Source organism: Chlamydotis macqueenii, chromosome 7, assembly GCF_036417535.1.
Source record: "Chlamydotis macqueenii isolate bChlMac1 chromosome 7, bChlMac1.mat, whole genome shotgun sequence".
Taxonomy (NCBI): domain Eukaryota; kingdom Metazoa; phylum Chordata; class Aves; order Otidiformes; family Otididae; genus Chlamydotis; species Chlamydotis macqueenii.
In genome coordinates, this window is record NC_141562.1 from 22,126,585 (window position 1) to 22,145,828 (window position 19,244).

Genomic DNA, 19,244 nt, shown 5'->3' on the forward strand with positions numbered 1-19,244 from the left:
TTTATAAAGGATTAACATGATTTTACAACTTCCCACCAGAGTAAGTCATGTCTATGATGTTATATAAGTATTATATCATTCCAGTATTTCTTTTAAATATTGCTACTAGCCACCTATTCTTAGCAAAGTTTTTGGAATCACAAAGAATGTGCCAGGAGCCCACTTTAAAGGATGCTGAGAGGCATTTTAATAGGAAAAAGAGAAACAAAATTCAGCAAAACCAAAGTCAATATGATCAAAGTCCTTCCACTGACATACAGAATACAACAAATGCAAGGTCACTTAATTTCAGCGGCTGTATGACCGACTGAAGGACGTAGCCATCTAGGGCTACCTCACCACCAGTGTGAGAGTCACAACTGCGGTGCAGTACAAACACGGCCAGGTGAGCTACCAGGTATCCACAGAATTTACTAAAGGCAACTGAGAATTTAGTGTAAATTGTAAAATTACATATAAGAAGCAGTTTAGCTGGGTTAACATGTAACTCACTGAGCTAGTTACTTGTCAGATCACAGGCCAAATTTGCACACGTTTTAGCAACAGGTTCTCATGTTCAACATGTCCAATTACGACAGAAAGACTATTCATCAAACCAAATACTTTTCTTGACAGTGTAGCCAAGAAGAACCATAGGAAACATTAAGGAAGTGTACTATCCTTTGTGATTATATAACTGCTCAAAAGGATTTCTCTGTTTGTGAAATAATTACCTATATTCTGTATAAAATTAAAGCTCTTAGCATATATTTAAAATACTTTTCCAGGAGAAATAATGAGTATTCCAAACAAGTAACTAGAGAAAAAAATGTTTTGCCCAGTAAAAAGTTAGTTTCTATAAAATTCTAATATTTTACTCCACAATATAATTTGGTTTGAACATCCGTGTGTCCTATGTAATGCAATGTCTTACACTCTTTAAATCTTTCCATATATCTTTCTTGATGAGCTAGTAAAACATATCTTTATCTGCTACATTCTCGGAAAAAAAGTCAGGAAACATACTGTTCACGTGCAGGTAAATCTTCATAAAAACATATAAAATTACTACAGTAAAGGGGAAAAATCAGCTGTATATATAAGTCTGCAAATGCTAGAGCATGTTTTAACTTCCATGGAATACAGTGGTATGACCTAAAATTAAGCTTATTAGAAATTATTGAAACTTTTGCTACTCCTATACAAAAAGGTAAACATCACTAAGTGAAAAACACAGTTGTATGAACAAACTAGAATATCTGAAAATGTACCAGAAAGCAAAGAACTTATTGACAGAATAAACATACAGCTGTATATGAATTGATAAAAATTCCATTGAAACAAATCCTCAAATTCATGTACAATATAGCAATCAACAAAATGTGCATAAGATTCTTCAGCTGATCCAAATATACTTAAGTATATACTTCATATAAAGCACTCATAATGGAGAGCAGAACATGAAACACCAATTAACTGTTCTGGATACTGCTCCTCTTATTACTTAGCATTCAGATCCAGTAAATTTAAGTAATTTATTTGGTTAAATTATGTCCAGAGGTATATATCAGTATGCAAAAACTGACCTGCAAATTCGTTAGAAGAATCAGCAAAACCATATTTAAAGCTTATTTACTTGTTAAACAGTAGAATCTTACAGTAAATGGCATGGACCTGGTCTCAGAGAATGTAACAGATTTCATGAAAAACTACAGCAAATGTCTTACTATCATAATGTTATTTCTTTAATTTTAAAATCTTATTTTAAAAATGAACAACTAAATTAAAACTAAACAATTTCTTAATATGATCTAGCAGTTAGACACATCATCTTTTTTTTTTTTACCACTTCTTAATAGCCTATTTGGCTTATGAAATTTTCATTCAGTTTCTACTAGCTCTCTCAATTCAGTTTGTTCTAATAATCACGATTTAACCTGGTCAACAGATACAAAACAAATAAAGTTGCTGAAATTCCCAGATGTCCTCAAAAGCTTTCTAAGTCATGCATCTATCTGAATGGAAATGCTGGAGTGCTTAATAAAACCTAGAAGTCCAAGAAAGAATATATAGTCCCAAGACAGCAAAAATACTACGCTGCTTAATGAAAAGCACTCAGCCCCATAACAAGAACTGCCAAGAAATTAAAGCTGAAAAGATTTTTTTTCCTTTCCTTCTGATGTATTTAAATTTCAGAGTGGAGAAGTCTGTGTGATTGAGCCTTAGAACTGAAAGCCATAGAGGGATTCGTGGAACACAGCAAACTGCAGAGAACAGGGCAGGTATGTGTCTAAAAGCAGAAAGAAGTAAAACAATAGACTCCATAAACTATTAAATTAACTTTAACTTCGTAATAGAGATTTCAACATCTACGACCTGCCTCAATGTCACTTACTTCATCCTAGCTCAAATATAAATGTTTTTGATATTTATTTATCCATGTAAGCATTTTTACAGCCTCACTAGTGAACTGGTATAGTTCTGCTAGATTAAATCCTGCTGCAAGCAATTACTTTTGCTTTTGTTTAGTTCATGTCATTTGGGAATTAGTGTAAGCTAAATTAACAAATATAGTGTTATACAAGATTGTGTTCACACAGAGCATCACTGTATGTATTGCAGTGCTGTAACTAGTTAGCTTGTAAAAATGAAAGTATTTATTCTATTTGATTTTCACAGGATTAATATACTTACTGCATAAAAGCTCTTCTAAACAGTCACAAGACTTTTTAATGAATTGTGTCTTTGTCATTACCTTTAGCAGATTATACTAGAAAAGGTGTTTGCAGTCGTTTCCCAAAATGAAAACTTTAAAAATTAATTATTTTGCTATCCAAAATCAAATTCAAAATTAGTACCTTCTGAGACAACTTCCTCAGATTTTAAGACATTTCCTTTAATCTGAAGACTTCAAATGCAACTAATTCCTTCTCTAGAAGTACATAGTAAAAATTAACAGTTCTCTTTCTTTCCCTTCCTTGTGGTGCCACTGCTACCTGTTTTAAGGTTTAAAACAGAATTAGGGCCAACTTTGTCAACAATATTGTTCACATAGTAAGAAAACAAAACAGCTAAGAAAATAAAACACGTCAGCCGAGTCGGACTAAATAAATGGCACAATCCCTTCCAATCCAAATGATTCCAGGATTGTTATATGGCAGTTCAGCATTTTACCTTACAAACCATTAAGTATCACTTTAGTAGTGAAACAAGAAGCAGCCACATTTTAGATCTACTGGAAATAGGAAGTATTCTGGACACAAGGAATGCAGATCCTGTGTATGGAATGTAGTTCTGCTTTCCCAAAGCAAACGGCTCTGAAAAAATAAGAAGGGACCCTAAAAACAAATGCATTCTGTGAGTCTTTAGAAGTGAGAGGCAGCAAAAAAAGGAGGTGGCAAAAACAGGTCCTCCAGTATAAATTACCGATGACATCAATGATGCAGTATCTCTTCAATGTTTTTAAAGACACAGACAAACCACAGAGCATGCAGAAGAGAGCTATAAAATTATTCCAGCCTTGAACAGTGAGACCTAGAGGGAGAGATTTCGATCAGAAACCCTTAACTTTATTTCAGTAAAGTGAGAATTAAGAGTTGACTTCACTGTAGTACATACGTAAGCATCTCCAACAGGGGAAATATCTCACTTTTAAAATACTTTAATCCAGCACAAAAAAGGCGTAACAAGAACAAACAGTTGGTCCTTGATGACAGACAAACTCAAACTAGAAATAAGGCCCCCCCTTTGTGAGCATCACTGACCCCTGGAAAAAGCTGTGCACAGGGACGATAGTTTTAAGGCATCCTCCAAAGGCTGTACGTTAACACTGTTGCCTTTTAACTACTTACTGAGCTTAAAATAGAGACAATTGGGTTTAAGTAAATGACATCTTAAAAGGATGTCAGACTGCACCTAGAGGTTTCCATTGACATTATGCTTCACAGTTCTATGAGCTGTCTTACTTTCCCAAACAACATGTTTGATACGTCATCCTCCATGCAATCACTGAACTCTTTTTTTTTTTGCCTCAAGCTTTCCTTTTCCTTTAAGATTTTTCTGAAATTAGCCCATCTGTATTCAGTCATATGCATCTATTTTCCCACTGCTTTTGCTGCTTTTGTCCTGCTAGTTATACCAGCCGACAACACCTGTGTCCATTTTCTTCAAGTGACATTTAAAAGAAGTTCTTCAATTTGACTGGACCCCTCCTCTGTCAAATCCCCTTTCTGTCACAATACCTGTGGTGAGGTGTTTGCTATTCACATTCATTTTTTGTCCCACCCCCAGTCCACAAAGGACAACTGCTTACTTTCTCCTTACAGCAATTATTATCTGTCTGAAGGTTATCACGTATCTCCTGAACTCTTCTCTACAGAAAGTGCTCAAAGCTGGACAGTCAGCAATGACAAGACTGAGAGGACTATTGCACAGGTTTTACATACGACTTACTTATTTTTGCCTCCCACAAAACCAGCAAACATTACCACAATATGGCATACTTGACCAGCAGACAGCTTCTGATGCACTGCAACCAACAAATGCTTTTTTGCAGGCTGTTTCTGACCAGTCCTCCCACGCTGACATAATAAGTGGTATTATTTTCTGCCCAGTAGAATCAGAAAACTGTTACTTTCATGACTCCATCGATTTTGTTATTGTTGCTATTACTGAAAAATAAAATATTATAATACTAACCTCAATACACCAACAAACAAGTGGCTGTAACTTCCATTCATTGTAAGAGACAAAAGTAATGGAACAAGAGCAATTTTGTTTTCCATTTTAAAACCGTAGTGAAATTGCAAACTACGTAAATACTGTTTTTTTTTTTATTTGTGACACCAAACATGCTTGCAGTTCTTTCAATCATATGAGCGAGAGATCAAAGATGTAAGAACGCAGGTGAAAATAAAGGTGTCGACAACCAATAAAATCTTTCTATTGGAATGGGATACTCTCTCTTTGAATGGTGAATGTTTGCCATAGCCTTTAGCTAACAGCCAGACTAGGGAAACAGGACAGTTAGCACATAAAAGACATTCTGTTCATAAAGTAAAATATTATGAACATTCATTCAAGGCACACATGCCAGTTTTTTTAAAAAATGTAAATACAGGTGTTTCTTTATGACCAATTAGTACAAAACATTGCTTTTACATGCTGCCATGCACTCATGCCATTCAGAAAGGAAAAAACATCAACTGCCTTAAACATCCACAAAACACAAACTGGTTACAAGTTTTAAACTTGTATATTGAAGGTTCAAGAACAAGAGCTTGCTAAAGAAAAAAGTAGCAGAGGATTTACATTCAAAAATACGTTAGTAACTTGTAACATTTGAGTCATATATAAACTTTAGGGGGGAAAAAAACAATTACTTGGTTCTAGGACTTTTAAAAACTTTTAATATATCTGACATTCATATTTTGTCCAGCATTATTTGTAAGTCACTTACTTGTGTAGAATAAGAAACAAAGGAATGTCCCACAACATAATTTGATATCAAAATAGTTGCAACGTGAACCAAATAAAAGCAAAGTATACCTAAATAACTTACAAATATTTGTATTACATTCCATTTTAAACAAGCTGAAATACAAAAGACACACTTAAGACTGAGAGAGGACTTTAATATTGTTTATATTAAATCCTTGTTTCATTTTCCACCCAGCAACAGTTTTAAATGTCCTTAAAGCACTGTTATTAAATACAGACATTATAGATCCAACATTAGATTAGAAACCCCCCACCCAATCTAATTCTAACTTTGGAAATAAAACTATCACTTCAACTACATACATATAATCAGAAGCCTGTACTATGGGCCACAGAAATGCAAATCCTACCAGAAAATGTGTCTTCCATCGAATCTTAGATTCCTCCTAAAATGCCAGAAGAGCAGGTACTTCCAGTACCACAAAACGTCCGCACGCTGCACTTGTCCAAACTAACAGTCAGGCAACAGCTGCTCAGTTTAAAGCTACAAACTGTGGCAAAATGCATAACTGACATGCCTTGTGTAAGCCATGAAGAAGACGTGCACTTGGCTGGCTCACTGAGAGGTCAGGTTACCCACCTCCCCAAATAAAAGTTGAAACACTGAGTTTTGAATGGAAGGAAGTTTAGAAATTAAGGATGAGCATACATCCTGCTAAAGACTAAAAGTATTTGATTTGACAGCAGAGTTATAAACAAGAGTGACTTAAATTCTGCTGGATTTTTGTCTTTAAATATATTAAGAAATAAGTTCGCCTACACCGAAGCTTTTGTACAAGTTGTATTTATATCAGTGTTGTTTAAACAGGCCAAAAGTAATAAATGGAGTTAGTTTTGTTTTAGGAAACTTCAGCTGAAGCATTACAAAAACCGCAACATGGGTTTCTTTCTTAGCAAATGCCCTACCTTTACAGCTATTAGGCACGCTGCATTAGCGGCTCTAATAAAATGCAATAGCATTAGAATGGGACAAATGGCTACGACCTAGGCAACAATCCAAAAAAGTTTCTTTGAGAGGTGAAGAAGAAGAAAACCTCCCTGAGGCTTCCAGAAGTGTGATTAACCATAAAGAAATTACAAATAGAGGGACTTTAAAAGACAGCATAGCCTTTCAGACTGCATCTATGTTCATAAACGAAGTAGACACCAAAACTCTACCTTGATCCCAGCAGCTCTTAATAAACTGGCTCTGGCAGTTTTATCACTTTTCTTCATTCTGCCCTTAGCTTCATCTACACACAGTTTACATCACTTTTACAAGCAGCAGGACTACATCAGTGGGAAGATAGTTATGAAATTTTCTAGAGCACACAAGACTGAAAAACAATACACTGCCACGAGAAACCTTTCTCCATTTCCCCAGGAAGTCTGAGAGAGCAACTCGTGCAGAACTGGAATGCGAGCAGTACACTCAGAGTCACTTTGTTTACATGGTGAATATACGTCTTGTCTGAAAAACCTCTACTGGAGGAAAAATCATGGAACCCGGCCAACACGGCATTATTTTTTCATTGACAATACCAGCATATTCTTTCTTGATTGGAAGAATGTCAATTTAGTGTTGTTTCCAACTTCCAGTTGAAAACTAGTATGCTTAGATTTCTGAAGAATTCTTGTTAAATATAATAATATAAGGACCTCCATGGTGATACAGTCTAAAATTTTTAAATTATTTATAAATTATTAATGCAATTTCCCTACAAAAATACAAAATAAACCATCAGATTAAACATTTCTCACCATTATTGGGTCAATACTAAAGTATTTTCCACTAATTACATTAGAAAATATCTGGAAATCTAATGAAAAAAATCAGAATGTTCTTGATTCTACAAGGAAAACTGTACAGTACATCACAGAATTTAGAAAAAAAAAAATTGTTTCCTCATATAAATACAACAGTATTATCCTATAAAAGTTGGTTTTTCTTCTAATTTGTTTCCTAGAAACAAAACTTCAAGGGAATCTTTAGAGATGACTCTTGAGTCATCTTGAGGCTTGAGGTCCTTGGGGTTTTTTGCTTATGATTGACATGCTAATATAAACATACCAAAAAAGTTCCATTCTACACTTTAAAAGTTCCCATGGACACTACTTTTACAGGGTCCATTCAAACAAATGTTCAGACCTTTAAGATAATAAACAATAAGAAGCAGTTCAGGGATTAACTATCTGCACTTAGAATCCCATTTCATTTTTTCTGAAGACTGATTACCCTTCATTAAAAAAATATTAAGTTTGATTTTAAAACTAACATCACTTTGCACAAACTTCTGTTCTCTCAGCCTTCATCCAAAGACATTAGTACGTCCTTCATTCCCTTCCTCACAACAAAGCTCTAATAGCACAGTCGGACTCATTCTATGAATTTAGACTATTTTCTACTGGTGGAAACAACAGCTATAGACTGCCAAAAAAAATATTGCTGTAAGCAGAGACTCAGCTACACAAGTTGAAGGATCATCAGTGTAACAAACTTCCATATCATATTGGAACTAAAATCTATACAAACTCATCTGAAACTCAGTTCTGTTTCTTAACTGCTTAGCTCTGTACACTGATGAGAATATCCAGATCCATACAAACATGGACCTTCCATGAGCAGAATACCTGCTCAGTCCAAAGGAGCAATTTTACAGATGAAAATATTTTTCATTTTTTTACTTAGATTACTTACACTGGTTAACTTCCATCTACTGCCTGGATCAACTAAGTATTTTTGCATCTTGCAGTAATACACCTTATTGAACCCAGAGAGAGAACTGTAAGCATGCAGAGCTTAATTCTTTGTGCCTACAATGTTGGATTACAGGAAGTTTTTGTTAAATTAACGTTGACAAGGACAAGTCTTCCTTAAGTCCTTCTCCTACTGCCCTTGCTGTGGCCAACCTGGCTGCAACCAGGCCTGACCGGACAGTGATAGGTCCAAGAGATTGACTGCAGTGATTGTTCCCTTCTGCCAGGTTACAGAGACAATCACTGTAGCCAGCTCCAGACAGTCCCACGTGTCCCTTGGCTACAGCTGTCCTCCCAAATCTTTCTCCTCCTTTCTGCCATAACAGCCTTGATCTGTGCTTCCTGCCATGTCACTCTTAATTCTGCCCCTAAACAGGTGACCTGCACTTGTTCCTGCTCCTCCTGACCTACATCCTGGAGCCAACAGAGCAGCATGAAATCCTTGCTTTCCTGACTCACACCCCTGCCATAGGCCACATTATCTACTTACTATCTGACGTATCTCCTGAATTTTATTTTCTTTCCTACAGTGTGTTGCCTGACTCATCTTCTTACCTTACATTGTCAGCCTGAGACACATTTCATCTTTTCAGGTCTTAATCTCAGCTCACTTGGCTTAATCCTTCACTCTAGATGGTCTTAACCTCTGGGCCCAAACATACAAAGACCAGCTAAATCATGTTGACCTTCCTAAATCTGTGTGTATAAAGCTTGTTATCGCCCATGACTCTGACACATAGCTATCAGGCAACCGCCCCAGCTTCAGGGATCCAGGAATTTCACCAGTATTGTAACAATAAGCTTTGTGCAAAGGGTACAAGAAACAGCAGTGGAAAAAGTCACAGACACTTTGGTCCTGTTTGCTGCCCAATCTTTGCTGATGGCAAAGTCTGATTACAGAAAAAGGGCAATCTTGGAATACTGAGGGAAAAATGAAGTAGGTTTTCTTAAGATCAATACAGTCTGCCTCCATATTCACAACAAATCAGTTTCCTTCTGTTCCTGGTCAAAAATTGCTATTGCCTATTTAACAAGTTCTGAGTGAGCTTTCTCTGGAAGATGAACAACAGTGATCAAGGATGCAGCCTGATTTATATCACTTTAAGAAGTGGTATCAGACTTGAACAGCTTTGAAAAACACTAAAGTGAAAAGAATACCGATAGAAAATTTTTGCTGTCTGCTCCATCCTCAGACACCTCTTTTTACTTCCCTTTTGTTTTTATTAGATTACAAAGCTACAGAAGTTATCCTTGTAAGGGGGAGCGGGTAGGAGGACAGGGAAGGAAGGGTACAAGTTTCTTTCCAACAGTGACTCTGGATACAGTTATCAAATACAAAGTACATTTTCACATACTCTAGTTCCTTCTTTAAAATTGAAAAAGACTGAAAACTTTTTTTCACTTTCTGCATAAAAATGTCAACACCATATGAACTGTGACAATGGCTGAGGCTTCAAATATTATTCCAGTGAAAGTTCTGGCCTGTTCACAACTATGAATAAACTTCTGTAACAATCAATTTGTGAGAAACAGAACAGGCTGAGAAGCAGGATTTCCTTTCTACGGGAAGAAATCTGGTTTCAATCCAAATCCCACTGAAAGGCATTCTCAAAACTTCTTACTAACCAGAAAGTGAGTTACATACAGAGGTGCTAAAACAGTGCAGCTGAAATGTCTTCAGTGTTCATATGTGAAAATTATGTTCTCTGTAGTAACAAAGATGCTGACAAGGATGTGAATGTCACTGGCCAGCTGTGGGAACTCCAAGCATCTGTGGTTCCCGGAGCCCACTCTCAAGACTGTCCCTGCGCTACCAGGACCAGAGTCACAGCTCCTCAGTCGGGAGCCCGACAGCTCTGTGAGCCATCTGAGAGCAGGGCTTGCAGGCTTGCTGCTCCAGACCCAAGAGATGAGTCTCCTGCAGAGCAGGCCCTACACGAGCTTTTAAAGACTCTCAGTCCCAGATCCACGTGACTGGGAATTCTGGCTTCAGAGGTCTGGTATGTTTGGAAGCCTTCTCTGAAACTAACAACACTGGCAGGTGATCAGCCCACAAGACCGTCCTAGCCCTGGGGACTCGGAGCATTTCGGGTCCTTAGCTACTGAACAGAACCTTAGAATAGTATTTCCTGGAGCTGGAATACTTGTGACTGTAAGGTTCATTGCTCAAGTCACTAAATAACTTCTGAAGGACAGAACATGAAGAACTCACAATGTGCTTAGTGCTGGGGAGACAGAAAACCAGGAGGCTATCCCAGCATTAGGGACACTGTTTGCAGGATCCCTATTTCCAGGGCAAGTATTACATAAAATCCCTAACTATGGAACGCATAAAGGTTTTGAGAAGTCTTCCCTTTAAATGATAAAGGACACTCCCCATTAAAGTAAAGGGCTCCTCTTTAAACAGATTGTGCAAGAGTGCTGAACTTTATCTCCAGCAATTGCAAACATCTTGAAAGAAAAGTGTTGTGGTTTTGTTTGGGGGGGGGGGGGGGGGGGGAAGAAGTTATCTGGAGATGAGATGGATGATGTGAAGAGATCCTGAGAGGCGTCTGCCAGCCTGTTGTGAAGAACTTTTCTTGTGAGAGGAACAGCTGCAGACGCCAAGGTCAGTTCAGAAGGAGGGGGAGGAGTAACGCAGCTCCTGGCCAAGATTCCCCTGCAGCCTGTGGTGACGACCGTGGTGGAGCAGGTTGTCCCCCTGCAGCCCATGGACGTCCACGGAGGGGCAGAGATCCACCTGGAGCCCATGAAGGACTCCACACCGGGGGAGGTGGATGCCTGAAGGCGGCTGTGGCCCGTGGAGGGCCTGCTGGGGCAGCCGTTCTGGAGAGACTGCACCCCGTGAACCGTGGAAGAGATGACCCATGCCAGAGCAGTTTCATGAAGGACTGTGGTGTATGGGTGGGACCCCATAAAGGAGCAGGGGAGGAATGTGAAGAGTTCTTCCCCTGACTACGAAGCAGCAGCATAAAACAATGCGTGACGAACTGACTGCAACCCCCATTCTCTCTTCCCCCTGTGCCGCTCGTGGGGGAGAAGGTAGTAGAGACAATGTTAAGCTTCGGAAGAGGGAGAGGTGGAGAGAAGTTATCTTGTTCTCTGTCTCATTCTCCTGCTAATTTTAGTAATAAATGAATAGTTTTCCCCCAAGTCAAGTCTGTTTTGCCCGTAATGGTAACTTTAAGGATTTCTCCCCATCCTTATCTCAAACCTCGAGCTGTTTTTCTTACGTTATCTCACCCTATTCTCTCAGAGCGTGGGGGGAGTGAGAGAGAGACTGCGTAGTCTGGTCCCGATCCGAGCTGAAATACGACAAAAAGTAATGGAATGTTGTCTGGTCCAGAAGAGGTCCTCCAAACATAAATCCAACAGCCCTTGAGATCTTTTCAAGACAGGCTGATACAGACCGGTTTTAATAAACAAATTCACTTCCACTTTTGAGGAATGGTCTTGCAAATCATTCGAAGTGTAGTAATAATTACTCTAGAGTTGACAACCACCTAAATTGTGTCCACAGTTTCATGCCTGTACTTAACTTGAGGAATGGTTTTACCTGGTTGAAGATATACACGTACTTGACATGGACCTTGCTATCATGTTACCTGTCTTTGGCACAAGAGTGGTTATACTGCAACACAATCTGTACATAGGCTCCCCCTTAGAGCAATTCAGAAATCATGAAGTGTGGAATTCAGTAGTCCACTTACTTATGTCCCCTGAGCATCAGCTTTCTACTGCTTTCAGACTGAACTTCAGTTATTGGTCTGAGCTGTAACTTTCTAAATGGCTTGTGGCCTTACCAGAAAAAAAACTTCATTCTCCCTCACATTTGTGTACTAGTTATCAACACAGGTGCACAAAATAGAGGGGAGTTTATTGGTAACAGAAAAGGAAGAGTTTCAAGCACTTTCCCTAAGAGCCTCTCACCTCTGTAAAAAGCATCTGTTCCCAGTCTAAACTGCAAAGGTCCATACATCACGTTCCATGTGCTACTGCGAGGGCTTCAGTGACTAGATGAGAGGGGTAGAAGAACTTTGTGCTCTGCTAGTTGTTTTAACTGTTTTGGATAAGGTTTGGATAAGACAAAAAAATAGGTACACTTTTGTATATTTTCCACAATTTCAGAAAAAAAAAATAAGTAAAAAGCTTGTGTGAGTGAAGCACTTCGGTGCAACTCTGAGTACCACTGAGTTTAAAAAAACCCCAGGCACTAAAAATGCAGCTTCCGCAAAGCTGAAAGGCATGAGGGGGAACCAACCAGGCTCTATACCTGCTGCCCAGCCACGTGCCCTTTAAGTGATATTCTGCAGTTTAAAGTCATACATTTAACAACATGACTACACTGAGCTATAAATGAACTCCATAATAAAACACTAAAGATTAGCTGAGTTGTTTATGATAATTATTTTTACAAGTAGAATAAAAACCTGAGCTTTCAGGTTCAGATGGAAAGTTCAAGAGAGCTATCACCCTCAATGAAAAAATTGTATAAGTGGATTACTCAACTTGTCCTTTCAGTACAGTCACACATGTTAGTTTCTACTTCCTCCAGCATGTCATGTTTCTGTGACAGCACAAGAAAAAGAACATGATCAGTAGACAATATTCCCCAATCCTAAAAAAAAGGTTTGACCAAGCTGTTTCCTAATTTGGACAGAAAGAATTATATTATTTAAAAAAAAAAAAAAAAGTTTTAAAAGCCAATAAACTCAACTATACAATTTTATGTTTACTTGCAAGATAACTAATTTAAACTAAATCTTGTTTCATATACATCATTAAAAGACCTGTTTCTTCAAATCATTTGTCACTGGTAATCTTAGAGTAAGATGCATATACCCTCCTACACCCAAACATTTTAGAAAATAAAACTAGGATCATCCAGGTAATTCATATTTTTTCAGTCAAATAAAAATAGAATCTTCTTGCACTCTAAGAATATATTTGCATACTGCCTGCACAAAGGTAATAAGTTTAAATAAAATATATGACAATGTATACAGGCGTTAAAAACCAAAGTATTAATCACAGCATGTTTTAACCACAATTGTATTTTGCCTATGTTATAGGTAAACATTTGGATGAAATCCTGCTAACTCACTGAACTGTGCATAATACATATACAAATATCTAAGGCAATTTAGAGATCTCTAACACAGGACATGAATTGACAAAATGAGACACTTGGTGGCAATACCAGGCAAAGGCGACTTTGCCCTTTATAGTTCCCCTCTTTCATAGGATTTTTTGAAGAGAAAACAGTTTCTAGGAACAAGAATCGAGGAAAAAGAGAGAGATGATTTAAGTTTATGCTGGCATTGCCACTTACCGTCAGTTCAGGTCTTCAGATGTGTAAACTTTTACTCTAATATGCAAGAGTATTTGTCACTCTCTAACACTGTAAGTAGTAACATGCAATACAGCAAGTCTTCTGCAGCACCTTTATGTAGAACCTCTTTACAAGGTAAGGATCTGTTGAACTGGATCCATCACAAAAATGTTTTACTATAATTACTTCATAATAGTTTACTACTTCTTTCAGCTTTTATGAACAGTGTTTTTAGGTGTTACAACATTTATGACACAAGTGAAGTTTGAGTTCAAATTTCTGAGTGGCAGAACAGTAACTAGATAGTTCAACAATTATCTATGCTTATATAACATTGCAAATCACTTTCGAAAATATTTTAAAATAAATTTATACAATCTTCTGTTTTCATAATGCATGCTAATTCCACCTATGTCAGTGCTACTGGTGTTCACATTTTCATTTGCTAGTGGTTCCTTTTATTTATTTCAAGTAATCAATATAATTGCTGCCATTAGGCATGCCTACCTCTGTATAGTGAAGCATGGTGCAATGACACCCAAATTACCACCATCTCAGCTAGTGCCATCACCAGAAAAGGTTGTGGTTTGAAGGATTATTAACTGAGGCTGCCTATATTGTTTTCAAGCCAACCATTACAGGGAATTTCCCTGTATCATGAGAATATCCCAGTTCGGGCCTGAATGAGTCAGCAACAGGTCAAGTGTCTCTATATTGCACTATCCTGCACAAACCAGACATCTCTAATTTATTTCTTTCTGAAAGAAACAAACATCACGAGTGCTCTCCTGCACTTCCATCAGGACGTTTATGCTTGGAGATCTGATTGTACTATGACATCTTTCTACATTGCAACTCCTTTTTCAAGTACAATTTTAGAGGAAGTACTGCAAGACATGTTCCAATACAAAATTTTTAAAGTAAATAAATTAAATACAAAGATCTGAGAACAAATACTTGCAGATTTTATGGAAGCAAGTCAACACTTGAAAATCTGTCCTACCACAGCTTGTGAAACACAACAAGAAGAAACATTTGGTATTCTTGATCAAAACAGTAAAAACAAAATCAGAGAAGGGGTCTTCCCTCCATTCTTCAACAGGCTGAGCAACGTGAAAAAACTCAACCTAAAAAGATGTAACGCTAACTCCCTGCTGCTGATGCTAATTCAGGGCAGTATATAGCACTGAATTACTACATGGGCATTCAAAACCTCTGACTGTCAAAGCAAGTATTTATTCTCATCTCCCTGGTTTCTCTGCAACATGACACAACTTAGATACACTGTCATCTTGTCTGAGCAAGGTTGGTAGGGCCCTGATGACACACACAACTATTTGAACTGTCTCTGGAGGGCTACAAACGACAAGCTGCAGCACATCTCTGCTTCAACCCAGATCACAACAGTAAATCATACCTAAACCACTAAATCAAATCTCTACTATCTACACAGGCTGTCTGTGGAGCTGCAAATCAAGTTCAAGATCTTGGCCTTTTCTTCAAGGTCTCACATCTTTGGGCTCAGAATACAAACCAGTGCAAAGTGTTCTGGTACCCAGAGCACAGATGTGCAGTCACTAGCTGAGGCTCCATGAAAAGATACAGTCATATTAGCATGTCAGTGAGCCCGAGCTAATTACTGCTGCTACTTCCCGTTTCAGAACACAGCTGGAGCCCTGCAGCTCTACAGTGACAGTTACCAGCTGGACTTTTTGAGCACTCTAGCAACACGCCCCATGGGAAACTGACATTTGTACTCAGGGGACAGAGCATCCTTAGAGTCCTGATCAAGCCTGGGCCATGAAAACCCTGCGCGCTCTTCTCCCACTCTGTACGAAGAGGGTCCACCACACTGCACCACCAAGTGCACAACCCAGCTCCTTTAACTTTGCTTTCCAGAGCTGTCAGAGGAATGTGCATGTTTATTTTTCTGAAGCACTCATCTCCCCAGAACAAATAAAAACCAAACAAAATAAAAAGGAAAACCCCTACCAAAATAGGACACTGTACTGTACATATCTGTTTCTCACACATGATGAGGGTATGGGAATTTTAGTAATGTTGCTCAACATACTACTGAAATTCCCTCAGATGCTGCAGTTTGCCATGTGTACCTGTTGTTCTTACACCATTTTAGTGACTACCTCTGCCATTTGATTCTCCTAAAGAAAGACTAATTAAAACCAAGAAAGGGCCACTCTTTGGGATAAAAATAAGACAACTTAATACGAGCACAAACTATATCATTTGTCTGTAAAAATGAGGTCAGTATCTGCACTAGTTAGGGAACTCTACTGAGAATTCTGTCCTGATTTTGTCATATTCCTATAAAATTTTGAGCAAGCCATAATATGCACATGCTTCAATTCTACAATTGTACAACTGAGATACTACATCAGTAATGAATTGTACATAATTACCACACAGTGCTATGCTGACAGCTACTTGTATAATGACAACAGTAATAACTGAATAGAGCATATACTCCTTACTCCTGAACCAAATCAGTCCAAGAGCAGGAGTGCTTGGTAGATGAGAAATACTACACACAAAGGAACACCCTACCAACAACAGCTTAGGCATTAACTTTGGATACGGATAGGAAACTTTCTAAAAAGAAAAAAATACCTGAAAAGGTATCTGTTTTGTAATAAGAATCTTTGCAGTTTTGCATGCATGTTTACTTTATTAAGCTAACATAACTAGTCATTATGACACATAATGATTGCAAAGGAAAATATTTGAAAACGTTTTTATCTGTTAACTGCATATATGAGTATATAAACTATCCAGAATATTATGCAGTATTATGTATTTTGCAGTACACTCTATATTTAAAGTGGCCAGGTTTTAAAAAATTAAATCTTCATTACCTTTAAGCATTGTTCTTCCAGCTGATCCTCCAAAGATATTTAAAAGACCACTTCTTGCTCCTAATGATGTAGTTGCTTCTAGTAAAGCACCAGTTATATAGTTAGAGAGTGCAGTCCTCTGTAAGGTGGCACGATATTGACAGTAAGCACCTGTTACACATGGTTTTATACAAAAACCATCACCTTTGCATATACAGTCTGAGTCAAATGTTGGGAGCCTTCTCAGAAGAGGAGGAAAATATTCAAAAATATCTTCTGCTCCTTCTTCTTCTGTCACTGTATTGAAGATCTGTGAAGAATGCAAAAGCATGAACTGTTAGCTCATTTGCTTAAGATAATAAACTGAACATCAAAAAAAATGCAAACTAATATGACTTCTTGTAAAGTTCAACAGCCTCTGCAAAAAGGCACTGTGTTAAAACACAGCATTTATGCATTAAACCTGAAGTATCTATTTATTCAAAACTAATTTGTGAAGATTTTGAGTCAGGTTCCCAAAGAGTGTATCTAAATAAGATGGCATTCTGGCTTTCAATCTATGGTAAAAAGCATTCTAATGAAAACCAGTTTTAAGGAACACCATCGGACAAAAAAATGCCACATCAATACATCTGCTCAACATTTAAAATAAAGAACCTACACAAAATTATTTATAAGACTACTGAAAGTACAACACATTTAATAAAATCTTACAGTAGAGTCTCACAGATATCAGTAGCAGAAACACAAATCTATTCAGGGTTGCACTTTTTCTTGCTGAGTGGGGCGGGTTTTTGCAAACAGAAATGGTTTTAATCACTGTGAGCAATTTTTCAGAATGTTCTGGTGTCACGTTCATTGCATTACTTCCAGCCTACGCACAGGTCCTCTATCTAATATTGGTTTACTACTCGTTTTCCAATATTTGTGCTAACACACTAATGAGCTGCAGCCTGTGGCTTAGCAACTAAGTAATGTTTGCTTATTTAAAAGAGTCTAATGATCAAAGCAAGAATCTGGAAGAACTCTTTTCATTTAGTACACAAGGAGAGACTTGATTCTTTGCATTCTTGTATGCTGACTTACTGATTAACATTAATAATTTGTTTCAATGATCTGTGCTTTGTAATTACAAAGTGTAAACTACCGAACGAAATTAACATAGGGCGAGGTCATTGTAACTGCTACCAGGAGAGGTGCTGAGACAATTTTCATGGGGTTGTTCCCCATCAGTCCTTAGATGTGCACAAGAAATAAGCTGATAACTTAATGACTGCTTTTTGTGATTAATGGCTTGTTTCTTGTTGCCGTATTTCCCCACATGTAAGCAAAATATGGCTATCTATCAACATGGCAGAAATCGCATCCAGTCCTACAAGGCAAGCACACGTGCTCAGTGAAATGATCCGAAACTCTTTGCACAGTCTGTGCACGCCACATGTCAGAGGCACCAGCACCTCACCACAGGACACTTACACGCCCAGCCTTGTAACCAAGGAGGGAAGCGGCTCCGGGCCCGTAGATCTGCACACAGGTCCACTTCTGCCCCAAGGTCTGCATTTACCCTGCCACCCAAGGGAGGAGGGTTCAAAGGTATCTGACCCTCTACAAACAGAAGTTGTGAATGATGATGTAATTTTTTCATCCAGGTAAAGAAACTGAGAAGAGCAGCAGCTTTGATTCAGTTACTAATTTCAAAATTTGACAGATTTTTACCTTCTTATTTATTTTTTGCCATAAACCAGAAAAGCAAATACAAAGCAATATTTACTGAAGTACACTATTTCTTATCTTAGCTTTAATTTTTGTATTAACAATTTATTGGGGAAAACAGTAAAATTTTATTCAAAATATAATAATTTATTAACTAGTAACATGATTTGAAAAAGAGCACTGACATTTATTAACATAAAATTAAAAAAAAAAATCATAGTCAACATGTGAAAGATTTATCACTCAATTCCATTAGAAATACGGCTTCTGTGATTCACGTGGTACTTATCTTTTTTTTGCCCCCTCCTTGCAAATTTTCCAAAATTTATTTGATCTGAGATTTCTAGAAATAGAAATTTTTACTTTCCTTTACTTGAGCCTCTCTATCTTCTTTTCCTTGGTATACCAGAGTTTTATGGACTCTTGGACTCTCAGTAAGAACACTGCTCATCTCCACCTTTATTCAGAAGGAAAATGCACTCTTAGAGTGTGCGTTATCTGGATAGGATGTGTGCAGATCTTTCATCCAGGGAGTGTCTGGAAGGAAGAGTGGGATGTGCATATGACACACCTTTCCAGAAGGTGTACTGTATAATAGTGAACCTGTCTTATGCGTGGATTATGAGTGTGCCATATGTAGCAAACATAATTAGTCTTTTTAGCTTGTTTTAAAAAATATTTGGTTAATGAAAATAATTTAACTTCTCAAAACGGCAGTTAACTTCCAAAATATTTTTTAAATTGGGTTCTGCAACTTTTAAAGGCATGTTCTGTTGCATACACAACTAAAACTTCCTTCAGCTGCCAAAGCAAAGAAACCATTTGTTGACAGAAATAGGCGACAGTGTTTTGCTGGTGAGATTATACACAGAATAATAGTGTTAATCTCTTTTGTACAAAGTAGACTTCAGGGCACTAGCTGTCTCCAAAGACCCTGTGCTTCATGTAACATTTTCAAATACTGTTTGCTTTGGTGTGTTAAAGCTCAGAATCTGTTACATCCGGTGCACACAGATGAGGTTATGAAAAAATACAGACTTAAAATGTGTACACTTATCAGCCACTGAACGGAACTGAAACAATCGGAATAGGAACATATCCCTCAGGTAACTGGTAAGGAAAAATCACCATTC

The 19,244-nt window shown here is 37.7% G+C and overlaps 1 protein-coding gene across 1 annotated transcript in view; it reads right to left on the bottom strand.

Moving 5' to 3' along the window:
* Positions 1–19,244, bottom strand: part of PLCE1 (phospholipase C epsilon 1) — a 128,860-nt gene that overhangs the window by 68,368 nt on the left and 41,248 nt on the right. Inside the window, exon 2 of the mRNA XM_086751711.1 lies at positions 16,420–16,708. Within this exon, the coding sequence (XP_086607837.1) occupies positions 16,420–16,708 (289 nt within the window). The remainder of the gene's footprint in view (positions 1–16,419; positions 16,709–19,244) is intronic.